The sequence below is a fragment of the Parasteatoda tepidariorum genome, chromosome 1, assembly GCF_982258835.1.
Source record: "Parasteatoda tepidariorum strain Cologne lab strain chromosome 1, Ptep-v5.0, whole genome shotgun sequence".
NCBI lineage: Eukaryota > Metazoa > Arthropoda > Arachnida > Araneae > Theridiidae > Parasteatoda > Parasteatoda tepidariorum.
The window spans coordinates 89428004-89447737 of NC_141755.1; the positions used below are offsets into that span (position 1 = coordinate 89428004).

The 19734-nt window shown below is 27.6% G+C and overlaps 1 protein-coding gene across 2 annotated transcripts in view; it reads right to left on the reverse strand.

Annotated features, from left to right (window-relative positions):
- Positions 1-19734, reverse strand: part of Gga (ADP-ribosylation factor-binding protein Gga) — a 41220-nt gene that overhangs the window by 7113 nt on the left and 14373 nt on the right. Inside the window, exons 9-15 of one of the 2 annotated variants that reach the window (XM_087168710.1) lie at positions 16355-16450; positions 14150-14245; positions 12126-12338; positions 8655-8772; positions 7854-8056; positions 3821-3984; positions 153-263 (exon numbers count right to left, since the gene is read on the reverse strand). In XM_087168710.1, coding sequence (XP_087024836.1) covers positions 153-263; positions 3821-3984; positions 7854-8056; positions 8655-8772; positions 12126-12338; positions 14150-14245; positions 16355-16450 — 1001 coding nt within the window. Of the gene's footprint in view, positions 1-152; positions 264-3820; positions 3985-7853; positions 8060-8654; positions 8773-12125; positions 12339-14149; positions 14246-16354; positions 16451-19734 lie in introns of both variants that reach the window. The other variant, XM_087168704.1, reaches the window with a different exon arrangement.

Here is a 19734-nt window from a genome sequence, read left to right on the forward strand (position 1 = left end):
GGAAATCTGCTAAAAAGCGGAAAAATCTCATTCCTGTTAAATGAAACATGTGTTGTTACTTAGCAAAGATGAGAAAGGGTAAGGCAAATCCTTAGATTTTATTTATTTATTAAAAAAAAGAGCCAGAGACACAATACATTGAAAAAACTTACATTTTGAGGATTTGCAAGCAACATCACTTGGGTTATTGTAGCAGGTGGCAGAATTGGATTGTATGGAGGCAAGTCTGTAGCAGATGGAGGCTGCAATTTAATTTTCATAGACTGCAAAAAAAAAAAAAAATATTTACAATCATAAATAATAATAATAAAAAACAGTGAAAAGATATATTTACAGACTGACTCATACGATTTTTAAAATTTTTTATTTTATTTTAGTTCAAAATGCAATTGGAATCAGGTAACTTATCAGCATCATTAGTAACTTACAGGGGTGATTGTGAGCCCAAGTCAAAATTCCGAAAAATTTCTTGAGTTGAAAAAAAAAAGTTTAAATTGAAAAAAATAAAACAAGATTTTTCTTTCTTTTTCTCAATATTTCTTAGTTTGCTTAAAATATTTTTAAAATTTTACACGTACCTGTACCACTTACACATACCTAGATGACCTGGAGAAGTAATTAAAATTTAGAAATATGTCTTTCTTTCTTGAGTTTATGATTATAACAACTATTTACTGATAAAAAAAATGAATATTAACCATGAATATAAGCTTATAAAGTACATCTCTGGCTCTCCCTTACAAACAAATAAAATAAACTGTGTTTTTAAGTTCCACCTTTGAAAATTTGATTTCAGGAAACTTCCGTGATCAATGATTTTTTTAAACGCCTGGACCTTCGATCTCCGGAAACTTCCGGATCACTGTTAGCAAAAAGTCCGGAAATCTGGATTTTTTCCGGAGCACAATTAGCCCTGAACTTAGGTAACTCATAAGTATATTTTTAAAACATTTGTCTAGTTATTTTTCATCTGTTAGTCTTTTGCCTGTTAGTTTATGTTGGAAGGTAGTCAAAACTTTATTTAGCAATAAGATGGATAAAATTTGTTTGGAATATTTAGGAAACAGTAGAAACTTGTATTCTTATATTAAATCACTTTAGTTGATTTTTGAGTACTCTTTCTCGTCAGAATGTGGTCTAAATTTTGATTGATAAGTTCAATTACGTAATTATAAAGAGATAAATTTTACTTCTAGCAGGAGGGAAATGATTTAAGCTTGTATTGTCACCTAGTAGAAAGCTGCAGTTAAAATTTGTACATTCTAACTAGTTGGAGATTAAAGTAAAAGGACATTTAAAAGAACTTTCCAGTTTATAATAGATGAAATGAAAATATAAGAAAAACAATGCTTTCACTGCAATTTGATGAACTAGAAAAAAATAATTGCTACTATAAATATTTTAACAAAAATACTGAGTTGTTTTATCATAAGATGACCGAAGACTGAAACAAGATAAGTCTGAACAATAAGTGGATGGTTCTTAAATTCAAATAAATATTATATAATTAAAGAATGAATGAAATTAAAGAATTATATGAAATAAAGAGATGATACAAGCATTCCAAAAATACTAAGTTTTGAAGTGTCAATCAAAAATTAGTGAATAATTCCTGAATTTAAAGACTATTTTCATAACTAAAATAAAATAATAATTGTCAAAAGGATTGACTGTAATCTCAGTTTCTTACTTCATAGTTTTAGATAATGAGAATTTTTAGCGAAAACTAAGAGTTTTTATTTTAAATAAGAATGATGTAAAATTAGATGCATTGAGGAAAAAAAAACTTTTGTCCCTCAGGCAGGAGAAGGCACCTCTTCTGTTAGAAAAGAAAAAAAAATTGGCTTTGCAACAATAACGTACAAAGCCTGTTAAATAAACCAAATAACAGACTAGGTTCAGTCTCTTGACCAACCTCAATAATCACAGATCATTTTAGGTACAAAATAATAGTTCATTTATAGCAGACAATGAACTTACAATACAATAAATAAACTTAGAATATTCTCTAAAATAGGAGTTTCAGCATGATACTCACAGTAGTTTAATTTTCATACCAGGCATACTTTGGAGCTTAGAAAGTGTATAGTTAAGATTCTTTTCTTTAAAAAATATTAAGTTATGTAGAAGAAAGGTTTTATTTCTCAGTTAAAATTTGCACATTTTAGGTAATCGGAGCAGTAAATGACAACAGCACCTGCTAAAAGCAATCAGGAAGTATGTGTTCTTAGTGTTTAAATTAGTGCTTTTGTAACAAATGAAAGTAGAAAGTTGTTTTAAAGTGGAAAAAAAACAATGATATTGTTATTTTTTTAAAAATGTAATACATGAGGTATGGTAGAACATTTTAAATTCGAATCGAACTTTACTGCTTAGTAAACTTTAATGAACTCTTACCTGATGGTGCACAAATTTTCAGTTTTTATTGTTTTTCTCAAACGCAAAGCCTTTTAAATAAATAGTTTTAAAATATTTAAATTAAACTACAATTCAATATACTAAATTTTCTTTATGTTAATAAAAATACTGTCCTGTAGGAAAAGAGTATTTATACTGCAGGCTGGGGCAAAATAAGTTGTAACATAAAAATGCTTTAATTGCTTTAATATATTAAATTTGTGAAGATATTTAAAGGGTATAAAATAAGTAACTCAACTCCTAAATAATAAAGATATATTTTATGCATTAATTGCTGTTTATTTACAATTTAAGCTTTGATTTCACATGTGAGTAAACTTTATTTACCCGGTAATATAAAATGAGGCTCTTTGAGCTGCAATGCTATTCTCACAGAGATGCTATAAATTAGATTATAAGCTTTGAATAAACAGTAAAATATTTCATGAGAATGTTCAATATTTCATTAAATAAAAAAAGGGCTAAAAAGGGATAAGATAATAAATTTAATTAATTTAAGTGCCGATAACGTTGAAATAGTGATTACTTAGTGTTAATTGCAAGTCAATGCAATGCATTATTAAATGTTCATATTTGCAACTAAAGACGGGCACTTTTTAAACCTTTGCAAAATTCCCTATTCCAACATGGTGCGTAGCCAAATCTTTCAACAAAAAATGAGCACCTTTTAAGTACTTAAAAATATTTTTAATCACCATATAAACTAGCAAAATGCAATATAATTTTCAAAGACTTTACATGCTCATGATAAAATAACTTGTTTCTGACAAAGAACTCTTTTCTTGATTATATTAGTCATAGTAAAAAGATCGAGAGATTTTTCGGTTCAATTTCAGATGGTGGAAAATGAAGCCTGGAATTATGAATATCTTGCAAAATGCAGCAGAGTTGCAGATGAGAGTGCTGGAATCTCATCGAACTCAACTCAGTATACGCATATGCGGACCCGCAAGTATTTAATCAAACATGTAAAATGATTGCCGCTTTCTTATGCTACAGACCGGCGGTACACCAAAATGCAATGTGAAAACACTGAATAGAGCAATGTGAAAACTGCGTTTTTGTATAATATGTGGCAAAAATCGACACAGTAAAAAAAAAAAAAAAATCTCATTTTCGAAAAGGAAAATTCAAGCACTTTTTACAAACACACAATAAAAAAAAGCACCTTTAAGGGCTTTTAAAAAACCAAAATCGAAAATAAGGACCTTTAAGCACATTTTAAAGACGCTATGTCCTATTATAAATATTAATATGAGGTGTATGTGTACACACATCTCAATTATAAACAGAGAAAAGTCATAGAAATTTTGCAGACGTTTAGAAAGCGAAAGTTATTTACAGTACAAAAAGTGCAACAAGTGACAACCGTAAAATAAGTAAAAAGAGTTTGAAGGAATACTTTTGGAACAGCTGCTTGGAAACTGATGTTCTTGACAGGACTAGAATTCTTACTAAGGATCGACACAACCATCACAGTAACGTCAGGTCGGGGTGAATCTTTCCCAAAGTGGATAACAACTGTCAGACCGTTTTTTTCAAGCAGGGTGAGTTGTTTAATATTACCTAGTTTAAAATACACTCAATTAACACATTCATAATGTAATGCACAGTTATTAATTTCTTGGACTGATTTATTACTCTTCAAAATTATAATGTGAATTCCACTTAATATATTTTAAAGTAACCTCCATTTGATACTATAAAGTTCTGTATTTCGCTGTGTAAGCTTCTGAAATAAATTTTCTAAAGAGGAATTTTAAGTCTGCTTAAGATAATGTTTTTTTACAATGGGATAAACTTTTCATGCATATTTTGCAACATTAGTATTTCGAAATTTAAATTTTTGAGAAAAAAGAGTTCAAGTAAGTCTAGAGTAAAACATGAATTTTTTTTCTTCAAAATACCAAAAAGCAAACAAATTAGTACTGGATTTGCTGTAAAAATTTCTGAAACAACTTTTCTTAGATGATTCTTAAGTCTTCTTAAGAGGATGTTCTTTACAGTGACAGAAACTTTCCATGGCAAATTTTGCTCCATATATAGTGAAACCTCCTGTTATGGACACTCCTGCAAAATGGACGCCTTTCAATACGGACATATTTTTAATTCCCCGGGAATCTTCTATAAATAAACCATTACGTACATTCTCTGCAAATCTGACACTCCCGTAACCGGACGCGGAGTCATTTTGGTCCTGAAACGTTGTTTTTTATCTCTACAAACCGGACACTACTTTTTCTTAATAAATTGCAAGCTAAAAAAATGCAACTTTTCACCATTTTTAAAGCATGTAAATAAAACTTTTTGCCTTATCCATAACTAAAAATATTGTTAGGCTATTTCACCACCGAAAAATCAATCTTTCTCCTGTCACCTTGTCTTATCTTTTTAAAGAAAGGAGAGAAAATGGTACTGCACTCCTGAAATAATTCTGACATCGGCATCTTTTGATCTTTTCATCTGGACCACACAGGTTATGAGACCCCTCAAGTTGAAATGACTTCTCTCAATGCTTCTTCCCCATTGAAAATTTCCTCAATTTTCTTATCAATTTGAAGACTGTATTTAACACAACTGGGGTAAAAAAAAGAGAACAGAAGTATAATCTTTGATGTGTGTATATAAATGAAACATTTATTCAGACACTTGATAGCTGATCAATTGTGAATAATCATCTCCATAGGTCCTCATGACTTACAGGTATGCATTCCTTTTTTTTCTGTGAATCATGGGAGGTTTATTTTCCAAGAAGGTATTAACCATGTTCCCTATCAAATGATAAGTAGGTGTAAGGGAATGTGAACCTAATAATTGAAACGGACTGAAGACAGTATGCACCTATTTGGTATCATATGTCTAACTTGAGTATCTATGCTAATAGGAAAATTATATTTATTTATCTGTAGCTACATCCAGAATTATGTATTTATATCAAACTTCTTTATATATTCTTTTTTATCTTTCTTATTGTTTAAATAAATATTCTTGTAGATATTTACAGTATCCTTGTAGATATTATTTAATTATTTCTACATCTTTGAGAATATTCTAAAAACAATTTACGGTGTTAAATTTCGTTATTAGGGCACCCTTCCCGTAAACGGACGACTCTCATAAATGGACAAATTTTTTGGTCCCATGAATGTCCCCTTAACGGAGGTTTCACTGTATATTGGTATTTCGAAAGTTAAAAGTTTTGCGAAAAGAGAGCTTAAGTAAATCTAGAGGAAACCATGAATTTTCAAAATATCAAAAAGCAAAACAAATTAGAGCTAAATTACTTTCTTTGACACTATGTAATCTTGCCATAATTTGTTAGCATTTTGATGTTTTGAAAAAAAAAAAATAACATTTAAAACTTTAGGGCTTATTCTAGGTTTATCTAACCTCACTTTTCTCTAAACTTAGAGACTTGTTTGTGAAATTTTTACAGCCTAATCCAGAAGATTATTACATCAGAAGGAGGTTACTTCAAATCGCAAACCATATGGACATTAAATAAATGTAAAATCGAACTAATGTGATCTAAAATGATAATTCATATCAACGATTCGAGACTCACGAGTCGTTTTAGTTTTGTTAAAAGCATCAAGATTTTTAAAATTATTTAGAAATCAATGGGAAAAGTTATATATATATATATATATATATATATATAAACAGTGAATTCATAGCGAAATTTAAACAAAGCCAATGAGTGCTTTAAAATGTTATGATTTAAATGCATGATACAAAATTTTCCTACATTAATAATATTAGATTACATGCAGCAGGATTTCAAAAATCTATGTCTCAACAATAATTTCTACGATAGTATCTCCAAAAATAAGTTCTGAAAAACCAAAAGGATTTACAATAAAATCAGTGTGTTAAGAAGTAAAACTAAAAAATGGAAATGTGCGATTATTTTTGCAGGCTACCAGAAATTTATGTATCAAATTCTTGGATCTCTGTATGTAAATCAGTCCTGGAAATTAATAGCGACGCTATGTATATTAAAATAACGATATAAATACACACTATTAGAATATTAGAAATTGAAGCTTACAGTTTAGTTTAAAAAAGATTTAAAAAATTTTCCTTCAACCAAATATTTTTCTATTATTAACAAGGTTTTTGAAAAATTAAATAAAGTAATTACTATACATTGCATAATTAGAATGATGGTTTTAAAGTATATCGGACTTCAGTTTAAATATAAAATGAGAGTTATAATTTCTTTTCCTCCTTATTCCAATTCAGCTTTACAGCTCGTAAAATACCTATGGATAAGCATAAGAACAATCATTATATCGCTAGATTAGGAACAAAATTTTTAAATTTAAGGGAAAAAATTATAAGTAATTTTGTATTTCTAGGAAAGCAACTTTCCAGACAAACCCTAGTTCCCTAAATAAAATTGAATATATTACTGTAAAATATAAGCTAATTTAAATTGTGTAACTGTTAAAATCTATTATTTTTCAAACCTCAAATTTCCTGATTTTTTTAAAAAATGTATTTAATAAATTCATCACTAAATTTATCAAAAATTCTAGAGATGAATTAATTTTTAAACAAGATAAAAGAATTAAATCAAAAGAAAGGCTTGTTTAAATATAACTGAAAATGACAAAATTCTTTATTAAAATAGTATTAGTAACACAATTATTTCCTAAGTAGAAGAATCTGTTTATCTTAAGGTTCTGAGATTAGTTTCTTCTAGAAATGTATTTATTTTTACAGTTTTTAGGTTAGATAATTTTTTGTGGCTGAGGTAATAAGGATATAGCATTTTTAGATTCGGGGCTTTGATTAACTTCAATGCTTTTTTAAAGTTCAATTTAATGCAAAAGATTGTTTTTTTTTATAGGCTTATTTGATAAAGACTAAAAAATATTTGCATTAAAAAAATATATGAATTATTAAACTAGTAAACAATATTGAAGAAAAAAAAAAGCTGCAATATTCTTAGATAAAGTTTATGTCTTATATCTAGAGTTGATTCTATTGGTAGTTTAAGGTTATTCAATTTTTTATTTATCTTTTCGGGTTGTAAGAATGTTATAATTAGATATTTCAAATTTGGTCTCTTGTCCCTTTAAAGACAAATTTTGAAAGTAAGACTGTTATAAGATAATGTTTTTACTTTATTGCTAAAATAGTATTCCAAATTTTTTTACTTATCATTAAGATAATAAAGAGAATTACTAATCATTAAGAGAAATTTTTTACATGATGCTTACATAATATTGAATTTTTTTACTTAATGCTGCACCATATTAAAAAAACTTTTCAGATAGCTCTTTTCATCCATATAATATACTGAAAGTTTTCAAAATTATACAACTCAAACTTTTAGCTGGAAATAAAGCAGAGTACTACCTATCATGTGAATAGAATCAATAAAAAAAACTATCATTTAATAATAAATCAAAATAATTTTTAAAAACCTGGCTGAATAGTTTCCAGGGGAACAAAGACATCTTTCAGAGAGAGAATATGAGATGGACTGCAAGATGGGGATACTTTGTCAGCTGTTAAAGGTGAACTCGATAGGAAGTTACTTTTGTCTAAAGTGGAAATTGGAATGTCATTTTTAGGCTGAGCTTTCTGCTGTTGCATTAGCTGGCTCAATGGAACTTTTTGTGGAGTACTGCTAAAAAACAAATTTAAAAAAAAAAAGATAACTAAAAAGCATAGATTTTTTAATACAAAATTTCCTTCGATTATTTAATACTAATTGTTAAGCAAGAATTAAAGGCTGCAATTAAAATTAGTGTATTTTAAACTTTATGCAGACAGATCTTAATTTTATTATACATAACAAATAAGCTCCCACTACTTAAATTTATTATTCTACTATTCAGAAATTTTTTCTTAGTATAATTCATAAACTAAATTTCTTCGTAGGATTTTGAGAGAAATGAGAGTTAGCACTATTGTTTTTTTTTTTTTTCAGAAAACTTTCAAGAAATTGGGAAAATTACTGAAATATTACATTTTTATCTAGTTGTTATAGTTTTTAAAGTTTAAAAAGATTTGCATTTTATGTTAACCCCATAAAATTTTTTAAAAGAAAAACTTTGATTTATATGAATTAATAACATACCAAATTTCAGATCTCTATTACCATTTCCTAACAAATTGATGCACAGACAAACTAAGAAATTCATTTTTTAATTACATGCATTCCATAAATTACATGCATGCATGCATTTACAAAAAATAATGAGAAATTAAATCAAACCAACCTAGGAAAATCATATTTCACAGAAGAAGGCATGCTCTTCTTAAGAAGAGATTTTGAGATCTCCTCTAATTCTTCTAAACCTTTAGATCCTGGTAATGAATCTTGTGAGGATGGCACAGCTGAAATAATAATTTAACTCAAATTATAAATTCAGAAAAAAAAACATATCTACCATAAACAATAATGATTAGTGTATTCTTTGTGATACATCTAAATAAAGCTAAAAACATGAATAAAGTAAAAATATTGACCCAAGAATAAACTCATTATAACAGCAGTTCCTAAACAGTGTTCCGCAGAACCCTAGGGTTTTATTGAAGGGTCCCACGAGTTCCAAGGATTAGGACTTTTTAAAACCAGTAATAAGATTTGAAACCCCTATTACATTCATAGGCAATCACAAAATATTTATCTATATGATATTTTGGTTATTCTTACAAAATGAAAGTAAAATGCCAGAGACAAAAAAAGAAATTAAAAAAAAAAAATAGAATAGGTTGAATAAAGTATGAAAAGAACATGAATACATAAAAAACTGCATCAGTTCAAAATAAAACAACTAAATTTAATAATTACAAAACATGCTTCCTTGGCAACTATTCTCCAACATTTATAAAAAATATTTTTCGTTTAAAAAACTTAACTGAAAACATAATTTCAAAAACTTAAGGTGACAAAAAAAAATTGCAATCTTCACATTAAAATTTTCAAAATAACTAATTATATTTCTTTAATTAATTTGTTAAGTTTTGCTGATGAGCATGAGGGTTCCACCAAAAGAAGGCAGACTATTTAGGGTCCCATAACTGAAAAAAAAAAAAGGAATTGCTGCAGTAGTATAGTTTGGGTTCGATAAACAAGAACGTTGTTTATCGAACAAGTCCATTCTTATGTCATTATTTGTGCTTTTTACACTATTTAGTTTTACTTAACCATGCATTATTTTAAAAATAGTTTTTACAAAATTTAAAATTGTAATAACAAAGCTATTTTCATTAGTTAGCAATAAAAAATTATTAAAAGCATGTCTTTATATTGCTAAACTAGATTAATACATGAAGCATAAAATTGGATTTCTATGCATTTTGGAAATAAACCAAACTTTTACAGTACTCAACCATTACTAGCAGACACAGAGAAGACACACATTAAAAATTGAATACATAGTTTTATGTTGTAAAGGCTTTGTGCAACATACTGCAACTAACTCATAGTTTTTCACACACAAAATTTTATTTAAATTAAAATAATATGTGCTTATGATAAAACATGCTTACATTCTCAAAGTAGAAAAATCAATTGGTTCTATGAAATAAGTCACTCCCCCCCCCCAAAAAAAAAGGCAAGAAGAAGGAGAGGTCCCCAGTTCAGCTTGGGGTTGTGAATGATAAATGCATGAGGGTAATTTTACTTCAGGGCATTGGTTCCAGGTTTTTACAAATATACAGCTACCTTTATAAATAAATAATGTTTTTACCTACACCCAAAAATAAATTTTATCCACAATATTTATAAAGAAAATAGTGCTCAGTGTGTAGATTTCATTGAAACTTAGCCTAGAGGCAAGAGTTTGAAGGATTTAAGTTTTAGAATTGTATTCAATAAATTTTTATACCAGAAATTCTAACTTGCAGCAATGATTACCCGTGGCATTCTGCAATGTTTCTGCTTAGTGTTTATAGAAGCAGAGAAGTTTTTCCACAATATTTTTGAAAAAAGCAATACTTTAACTGATATACCCAACAGTTATATATTTTTTGAAAGCTAAAAGAAGCTTTGATATAATCATACATACATTTGGTAAACCACGAAAAAAAGTTAAAACTTTCTTATGACACTAAATATATTTCTGTTTTCATTAAGCAATAATTTAGAGATATAACCATAGTTTTTTTTTATACAATTAGAATCAGACTGCATAAATTATGCAAAATCTGAAGTAGTCGACATTTTCACATTTCAGACAATAACAACTAAAAATATGGTAAATATTTGACCTAAAAAAGGAAACTAAAAATAAAAACCTTCAATAACTTTAAACGAAGAAAAAGCTTTTCAACTCTTTATATGAGCAATTAAATAACTTACAAGGAAAAGAAATATAATAACTAAAATACGGATGCAACAAGATAAAAATGAAAGGGAAAAGATCCACCCATAAAAAAAGCTTAATATTTGATTAAATTTATAACAATCTTCTACTCGCATAAAAAGAACTAGGAAAAGGAAATTGTGAAGAACTTTTTCTCCCCATTTTTAAATTTCTTTATGTAAATATTATTTATAAATATATTTTACTATGTATATAGTCTATCAGGTAAGTTTAAACATTACTTTTGCTAAATTTCTTACAGTTTATATTAGGGATATCTACTTTTCCTTTAGCCTTAAGAAAAATTTCAAAATACTTTTTGAATAGTTGTATTTCAAATTTTAGATCACCTTTTGCATGACGTCTTCAGACAAATAACTATTTCTTAAAAAAGACGAAGTCATGACTGCCAATAAACAATAATTTCATAAAAAACCTAATTTGCTGTGATTCTTTACAACTGCATGAAAAAATAAGAAAATAAAGGAAAAAATAAGAATATAAGAAGAATATACAGTCAAACCCCACTATAGTGAACACGGTTCATCATGAGCTCCCGGATATAGTGAAAGAGATGTTCGCTCCCGTGCCTTGCTACACACGTATAATGCTATTTTTTGTGGATATAATGAACCAAAAAAGAGAGGAAGTTGAATATTATGAGCTTTTTTCTGTCTTCGACAGATTTATTTTTTTCATTTTTTTGTAATAATTTTGAAATTTCTACTTCAAAATAAATACAAATACCGATTTTTAAAATCATCTATAGCATAGAATGTAGCAATAAGCATTTTATCTTGTTTGCTTCATTATTGAATTGGTTCAGCATTCAAAGAAGGCGCAATTTTTCAGTATCAATTCCAGTACAAATGCTTCAAGTCAAAGTCAATGAATTGGTGAAACTACTTTTATGTGCTCGAATGGCTGGTTAGACAGGTTTATAAAGCGGAATGACAAAAATTCAGAAAAAATTATTGGGGTGTTGGGATGTGTTTCCATATCTGATGTTGAGGATTGGTCATTAGCTAAAGATGACTAATATTTCTTGTACCAAAGACCAATAATAATAATAAATAAAAATTAACAAATTTTTGTTAGTATGCATTACTTTTCCGTCATTTTTTGTATTTTATTTTATTAGTCATTTATTTAAATAATGTGCAATAAAAGGAAGGAGTTTGGAACCATTAGTTAAAATTGTTTGCAGAACGGATATAGTGAACCGTAATTTCAGTCCCTTGAAGGTTCACTATAGCAGGGTTTGACTATACATTTGTTGCAAATCATGACGTTAAAAGTCAAAATTAAGAGACATTTTCCTAACTACAAGTGGTAACCAATTTGCATGGTACTTTGTCAAGCTATGTAATAGCACCTTACTTATAGGTGAGACTGATGAGGTGATGGAATTATTTGTATTTCTAATCACAGGCTGAAGAGAGACATTTGGTTCCCCTGCTTCGAGGCTACTGGAAAATATCTTATCTAAATCCGCCAACGATGATTTGTATGCTACAGATGAGCTTGTATTTGAGGAACCAGATAAAGAATTGTTGGAAGTTAGAACATCTACTTTATCATCGTCCATCAAACCTAAAACATAATTAAATATTAAAACATATGCCGGTTACATAATTTTTTTGGGACATATTTCAACCTTTTATAACTCAATTCATTCAAAAGTAAAAATGGTTTGAACATTTAACGATTTTCATATCATACATATTTTCAAAATCTAAGCAAAAACATGCACAAAATAAAATTTTTTAAAAAAAAAGATGCCTTAGAAAATATAATAACAATTATTACTTATTTATTTCTGTGATGAAATTGTGATATAATTGATGTAACTAAGAATATTCAACTCTCCTGTATGTCTGTATGGAAATGCTAACTAGAAATAGCTTTCCCAATCTTTATGAAGTCTACACATAACTGTTTTGGCCAATGTCATAGCAAATAATGTCAAATCATGTTGTTTACAACTGTTATAGAAAAAAAAGTGCACCTTGCAAGAAATTTTCTTAATTCGATAAACTTAGATTCTTGGACACAGCGAGTATTCAAATAGTTCATAATAAAACTGACACAGGCTGCAATAAAGATTTAAACAATGCTCTTGATTTTTAAAAAAAGCACAGTAACAGTTTAAGAAAAATGCAGAATGATTAAACTATTTTGTTCAAATAAAAAGTTAGAATCAGATAATCAACTATCCATACTAATAACTATTTCATCAGATAGAAATCAAATAATAATCTCACAGAAAACTATTTCAATATATGGAACACTGTTAAGTGGAAGGCGCTGCACTTTCGTACTCTGTATTATATGGCTTTTACTCATGTTAACGTTTCTGTTTTACACTTGTTAGTTAAATAATTTTATCTGCAATTTTCATTTTCATCAGAATAAATAAATTTGAAATGGAACAGAATGATGCCAACCTGTCATCATTGGAGCAAAATTATTTCTGTTCTATTCTGTTGACCTATTTCTGCTCTATTGGGAAAAAAATGACATCAGTAGAAAGTAAATGAACTTAAAATGAGTTTTCTATTGGTTTCTATTGGTTCAAAAATATCATTTTATCACGCAACAAAAAACAATGAAAACATGGATTAAAAAAAAAAAAAACTTTATATCTCTTTTGCAAAACCAAAGCTGCAACTTCACTAAGAAAATGTCTATTTGTTAATTACATAAAATGATCAGTTTTATGTAGTTATGGAATACAAAGAATTAAAATTGGAAAAAAAGGACTATGATTGGGTGTAAAAAAAAAAAAAAAAAAAAAATTTGGAATAGATTTTATTTAACTGAGATATTCGGATGAAAGTGGTTTATCAAAGTTCTACTGTGCTTTTAATGTATGAATAGCTCCAAAAACTCTTCAAAAAGAAAGGATTATACTAATTCATTTAAAATTTAAAAACAGGGTGCACAGTCAAATTTTTCAACAAAAAAAAGCACATTTTAATCACTTATATCACAATTAGGCAGGGTTGGCAAGTTTTTGACAATTGACGGTTTTTATCATCAAGTCAGAAAAAAACCCTTTTGGCATTGTTTTTGACAATTGTAAAAAAATCATGGAATTTTGAATCATGTAAAATGGAGTTGTCATACGCTAGAGACTGAAGGTACGCCGAAATAGATTGGGGCTGAATTAATTGTGAAAAGGTTGAATAGAACAATGTGAACAGTGTCTTTATGTACAATTCGTGGTGAAAAACAACACAGTAAAGGAAAAATCTCATTTTGGAAAAGGGAAAATTAAGCTCTTTTAAAAACACCCAATGAAAAAAGCACCTTTACGGGCTTCTAAAAAATGAAAATCAAAAATAAGCACCTTTTAAAAACACTACGCACCCTGAAAAATACCAATAACAAATAATACTTACCTAAAGCTAAAAGTTGATCATCTAATAATGAATTAGCAGGGGGTACGGCAGATGAACACTGAGACTGCGTACCAAGGTCCAACAAGGAAGCTTCTTCTATATCAAAGAAAATAAATAAAGCCCAACTTAAAAAAAAAAAAAATTAACGAAAGCAAAAATATATGATAAATAAAGCGATATTTTCAACTATAATACTTTACTAAGGTAACTTACACAGCAAAATGATAGCACATATATAGAGTTTCTCTCAAATAACTGATGATTTGATAAATCAATTAAAAAAAAAAAGAAAAACAGAAGGAGATAGAAGCGTAATGTTTAATGTGTTCTTATAGGAAAATCGGGGTATTTATTGTACCAAGTTTCAAAATCAGTAAAGAAATTAGATAACGTATAGCCCAGCTGACTACGAAAAACAGCGTTTCTAAATTAACGACCAATAACTATAACACAGTATAATCTGAGAATAATATTAACATACAACTAGCAAACATTCTCAGAATACATAGCACAAAAATATTGCTCTATAGTTTTTCCAATTCACAGGGTGTCCAATGAGAGGACATTTTCAAATTCCCCGACTTTTCCCTGTAAATCTAGATTTTCCCTCTATTGCGCAGATGATATTTAATATTGATCATTTAATCTAAGAGTAAAGCAAAATAACATTAATGGGAAGATAAATATTATAAAATTATGTACTTTAAAATAAAGCAGGTTTCATTCTAGACAAGACCTTAAAAAGGGCAGGGAACTAGAAACTGAAAAGGGCATTTTATCTCCCAAAAATAGAACATCCATCACAAAAAGGCGCATTGCATGTTATAAAAATCTGCATCATTTTTAAAACCCAAAATATACAAAGTTTTTAATTTTATCATTAAAAAAAATCCTATTTTCAAAGAAATAGTTGAACTTAAAAATAATACTGCAGTTAAATTAGCACATTCTTTAAACCTGCTTTAAATGAGTATTTTGAAAATGATGCTTTTGATAATAATAATGTTTTTAAAATATTGGAATTTTAAAATGGCTAAAACAATAAGTAACTGCAATAATTGCCTAAAAAGAGATCGGATTTTAATGTGGATTTGAGATGGAATCATCTTAAATTGAGCATGTAAGAAATGAACTAAAATATGAAATTCGCTGACTTCGTATTTAAAATATCGCAATTGAGAAAAATCACACTGAAATAACCGAAAAAGAAACAAGTATGAGCTAACAAAACGCTCCATAAATGACATTGATTTAAGATAGAGTCGTTAAGAGCTGATCAAGTCAAAAAGTGACTAAAGTTTGAAATGCCCACTTTTCGTATTATTATACAAAGAACAGCATATTTAGAAAAAACAAGAGGAAAACAACTGCATAAGAGGTGGATTTACAGAGGAATCATCATGAATTGAACGATTTTTGAGAAATTCCCGGATATTACCAAAAGCAACATTCCTGATAATTCCCGATTTCCTGAATTTCGCAACGTAATCTGTTTACAATTTGTAACTAATTTTGAGAGTTGGTGATGGCATATTTTTTGGTTTTTTTCCTTCATTGGTTTTTCAGAGCTTTGATCCATTTTTAGAGCACCTAATACAATGGAATAAAATATTGACAGAAATTGGCATTTACTGTTGCAGAGCAATAACAGTAAATGCCAATTTCATTTATAAATAAGTAAATTATTTACAATTAAATATTACAATTAATTATTACAATTACAATTAATTATTAAATTATTTACAATATTTATAAATAAGTAAATTAATAAAATAAAAATACAGATTTAAATAATAATTTAAGCTAAAACACTCCATAAAGTGCTTTATTTATATACCTAATTAGTTATATTTTGTGTCGAATTACAAAATTTAGGAAGTAAAGTCAAACCAGAACAACTGAAGTAGTAATTTGGTAGAGAATGAAGCAATTAACATAAGAGGTAAAAAGCTTATTAATTAGATCAAACATTATTAGAGTTTTTTGTTACCCTAAGTGTAAAAGTCAACTATAAATTTAATGGCTGCTTTAAATTAGTAAAACAATTAAATTAACCAATTGGAATTTTTGTTGATTTTTACACTAGTTGAAATATTGAAGTTTTTTTAAGTCATAAAAGCAAGGTTTTCATTCAATTTAGTGTCATAAATTATCAAAACAAGCAGAACTTTAGTTATAAAGAAATATAAAACATTAAAAACTTACTTTTATCAGGCTTTCCATTTTCTGTGGATAGGCACATTAATTTTTTATAATTATTTATCACAACTGTTAGCTCATCATTAGCTTTCAATATATCACCTTTGAAAAAGATTAAAGATTTATGTAAAATAAGCTATTATTTAATAAGAATAATTAATGCTTAAAAACATTTTAAAATTTTCAGTTAATTAACTGACACTTATAAAGAATTTCATTTAACTTAACAAAATACTAACATTTGTATTTTACAAGAAATGATTACACATCAAACTTAAAAGGTAATAAATATAAGAATTCATAAGCAACCTCATTATCAAAATACTAACACTTACTAACATAACAAAACTAATAACAAAATACTGAAAAAAAAACACAAATAATTAAATTCGAAAAGGATAAAACTTCTTTGAAAAAAATGCGCTAAGAAGCAGCAGAAATTTCAGAAAAAAGTATCAATACAAGAAACGAATGAAATAAAAATAAAAATATGACCACCGAAGCCGACGTCTTCAGGGGGTACCGACCTCGGTAGCCATTAAAAACAAAACCATTTCTATTTGAGGGAGAAGCAAATGCTTAAAAAATCTCCCTCAGTACCCCGATGGTTTTGTACAGAGGTCCAGGAAAAACAAGATACATTCAAAATAATTAACAAATTAAGAAAAGAAAATCAATCAAAATCATCAGAAAAACTCACTAAGTCACAGGTCAAGCATCAACTTCAAAAGCAAGTAGAGGAAAAGAAAACACTAAAAACTGAAAAACCAACGCCCCCTATTATAATGCGCAGAAGAAGTTTAAAATGAAATGGAAAAGGTCAGGAAAAAGAAATACGTAGACAAATTAATAGAATGCTTAACTGGGGCTGCTCAGTTAAGACTAGAATTGCGCCCTGTTAAAAGAAAATATAATATAAAAATTTAGAAACCATCAATCATTTTTTTAATTAAAAAATTAACATTACAAAAATTAAAAGGAAAATCATTTTTACTCAAATTATTTAAAAAATTATCCATAGCTTCCCGAAAACTTTTAAACATTATTGCAAATTTTCTTGATCCTAACTAATTGTGAAAAAACAAGATTTTTGAATATTTTACTACACAAATTAGTTTTAAAGTTGCAGAAAAAAATAACATTAAAATTAAAAGCTTTTCTTTTATCAAACACACCAATTTTAATAAAACTGTTAACAATATCAATTTTAAAATCTAAATATTCAATATTAAAACAATTTTCATTAGTTTTTTTCAGGACCAAATCACCAGGATAAATACTATAAATAAAATTATAATCATCACAATTAAACAAAATCAAATCATCAATGTATCGGAAAGCATTAAGTTCTTTATGTTCAAGAAATTTAGCCTCAAAAAAATGTTGGCAAAAGCCCCAGAAAAGAAATTACCTTGTGGAATTCCAATAATTTGCTTATAAAAATCTAAACCATTAAAAAGAACATTCTCAGAAAGATTAAACTTGCATAAATCTAACCAGTTAAACTTATCAATTTTTTCATCAAATAAATACCTGTCATAAATACCTTCACAAATCTCAATAATTTTTCCATGTGGTATACTTGTATGCAAATTTTCAAAATCAAAAGTGTTAATGCTGGAAATGTCATTATTATTAATAAAATCCAAAACTTCAACATTACTATCAATAACAATATTTGGATTTTATTAATAATATTTTGGATTTTATTAATAATAATGACATTTCCAGCATTAACACTTTTGATTTTGAAAATTTGTATACAAGTATACCACATGGAAAAATTATTGAGATTTGTGAAGGTATTTATGACGGGTATTTATTTGATGAAAAAATTGATAAGTTTAACTGGTTAGATTTATGCAAGTTTAATCTTTTTGAGAATGTTCTTTTTAATGGTTTAGATTTTTATAAGCAAATTATTGGAATTCCACAAGGTAATTTCTTTTCTGGGGCTTTTGCCAACATTTTTTTGAGGCTAAATTTCTTGAACATAAAGAACTTAATGCTTTCCGATACATTGATGATTTGATTTTGTTTAATTGTGATGATTATAATTTTATTTATAGTATTTATCCTGGTGATTTGGTCCTGAAAAAAACTAATGAAAATTGTTTTAATATTGAATATTTAGATTTTAAAATTGATATTGTTAACAGTTTTATTAAAATTGGTGTGTTTGATAAAAGAAAAGCTTTTAATTTTAATGTTATTTTTTTCTGCAACTTTAAAACTAATTTGTGTAGTAAAATATTCAAAAATCTTGTTTTTTCACAATTAGTTAGGATCAAGAAAATTTGCAATAATGTTGAAAGTTTTCGGGAAGCTGTGGATAATTTTTTAAATAATTTGAGTAAAAATGATTTTCCTTTTAATTTTTGTAATGTTAATTTTTTTAATTAAAAAAAATGTTTGATGGTTTCTAAATTTTTATATTATTTTTTCTTTTAACAGGGCGCAATTCTAGTCTTAACTGAGCAGCCCCAGTTAAGCATTCTATTAATTTGTCTACGTATTTCTTTTTCCTGACCTTTTCCATTTCAATTTAAACTTCTTCTGCGCATTATAATAGGGGGCGTTGGTTTTTCAGTTTTTAGTGTTTTCTTTTCCTCTACTTGCTTTTGAAGTTGATGCTTGACCTGTGACTTAGTGAGTTTTTCTGATGATTTTGATTGATTTTCTTTTCTTAATTTGTTAATTATTTTGAATGTATCTTGTTTTTCCTGGACCTCTGTACAAAACCATCGGGGTACTGAGGGAGATTTTTTAAGCATTTGCTTCTCCCTCAAATAGAAATGGTTTTGTTTTTAATGGCTACCGAGGTCGGTACCCTCTGAAGACGTCGGCTTCGGTCGTCATATTTTTATTTCATTCGTTTCTTGTACTAATAACAAAATACTAACATTTGTATTTTACAAGAAATGATTACACATCTAACTTAAAGGGTAATAAATATAAGAATTCATAAGCAACCTAATTATCGAATAAATTGGATAACCTGACAACCAAATAAATTTCGTTAATAATTTTTAAAATGGTTGAAAATATTAATATATATTTAATACAATGAAAATGCAACTTTAATTTACAGTTTTTGTTTTTTAAATTTGTAAATGAGCAAAAATACAAAAGAAAAAGGAAGTAAGGGGAAATGTTCAAATGTTCTTAAAATGTTGCAAGAAAAAATATTACATGGAAACATTCTCGTGGAAGAAAAAACAGATACTTAAAAGTCCCAATTGGTATTCCATAGTTATTTTAATGTCGACTAAAAGATTCAAACTGAGCTATTCCCTTTAAAGCAAAAAAAAATTAAGGTTCCTTTAATGTTCCTAAAATGTTGCAAGAAAAAATATTACTTGGAAACATTCTCATGGAAGAAAAAA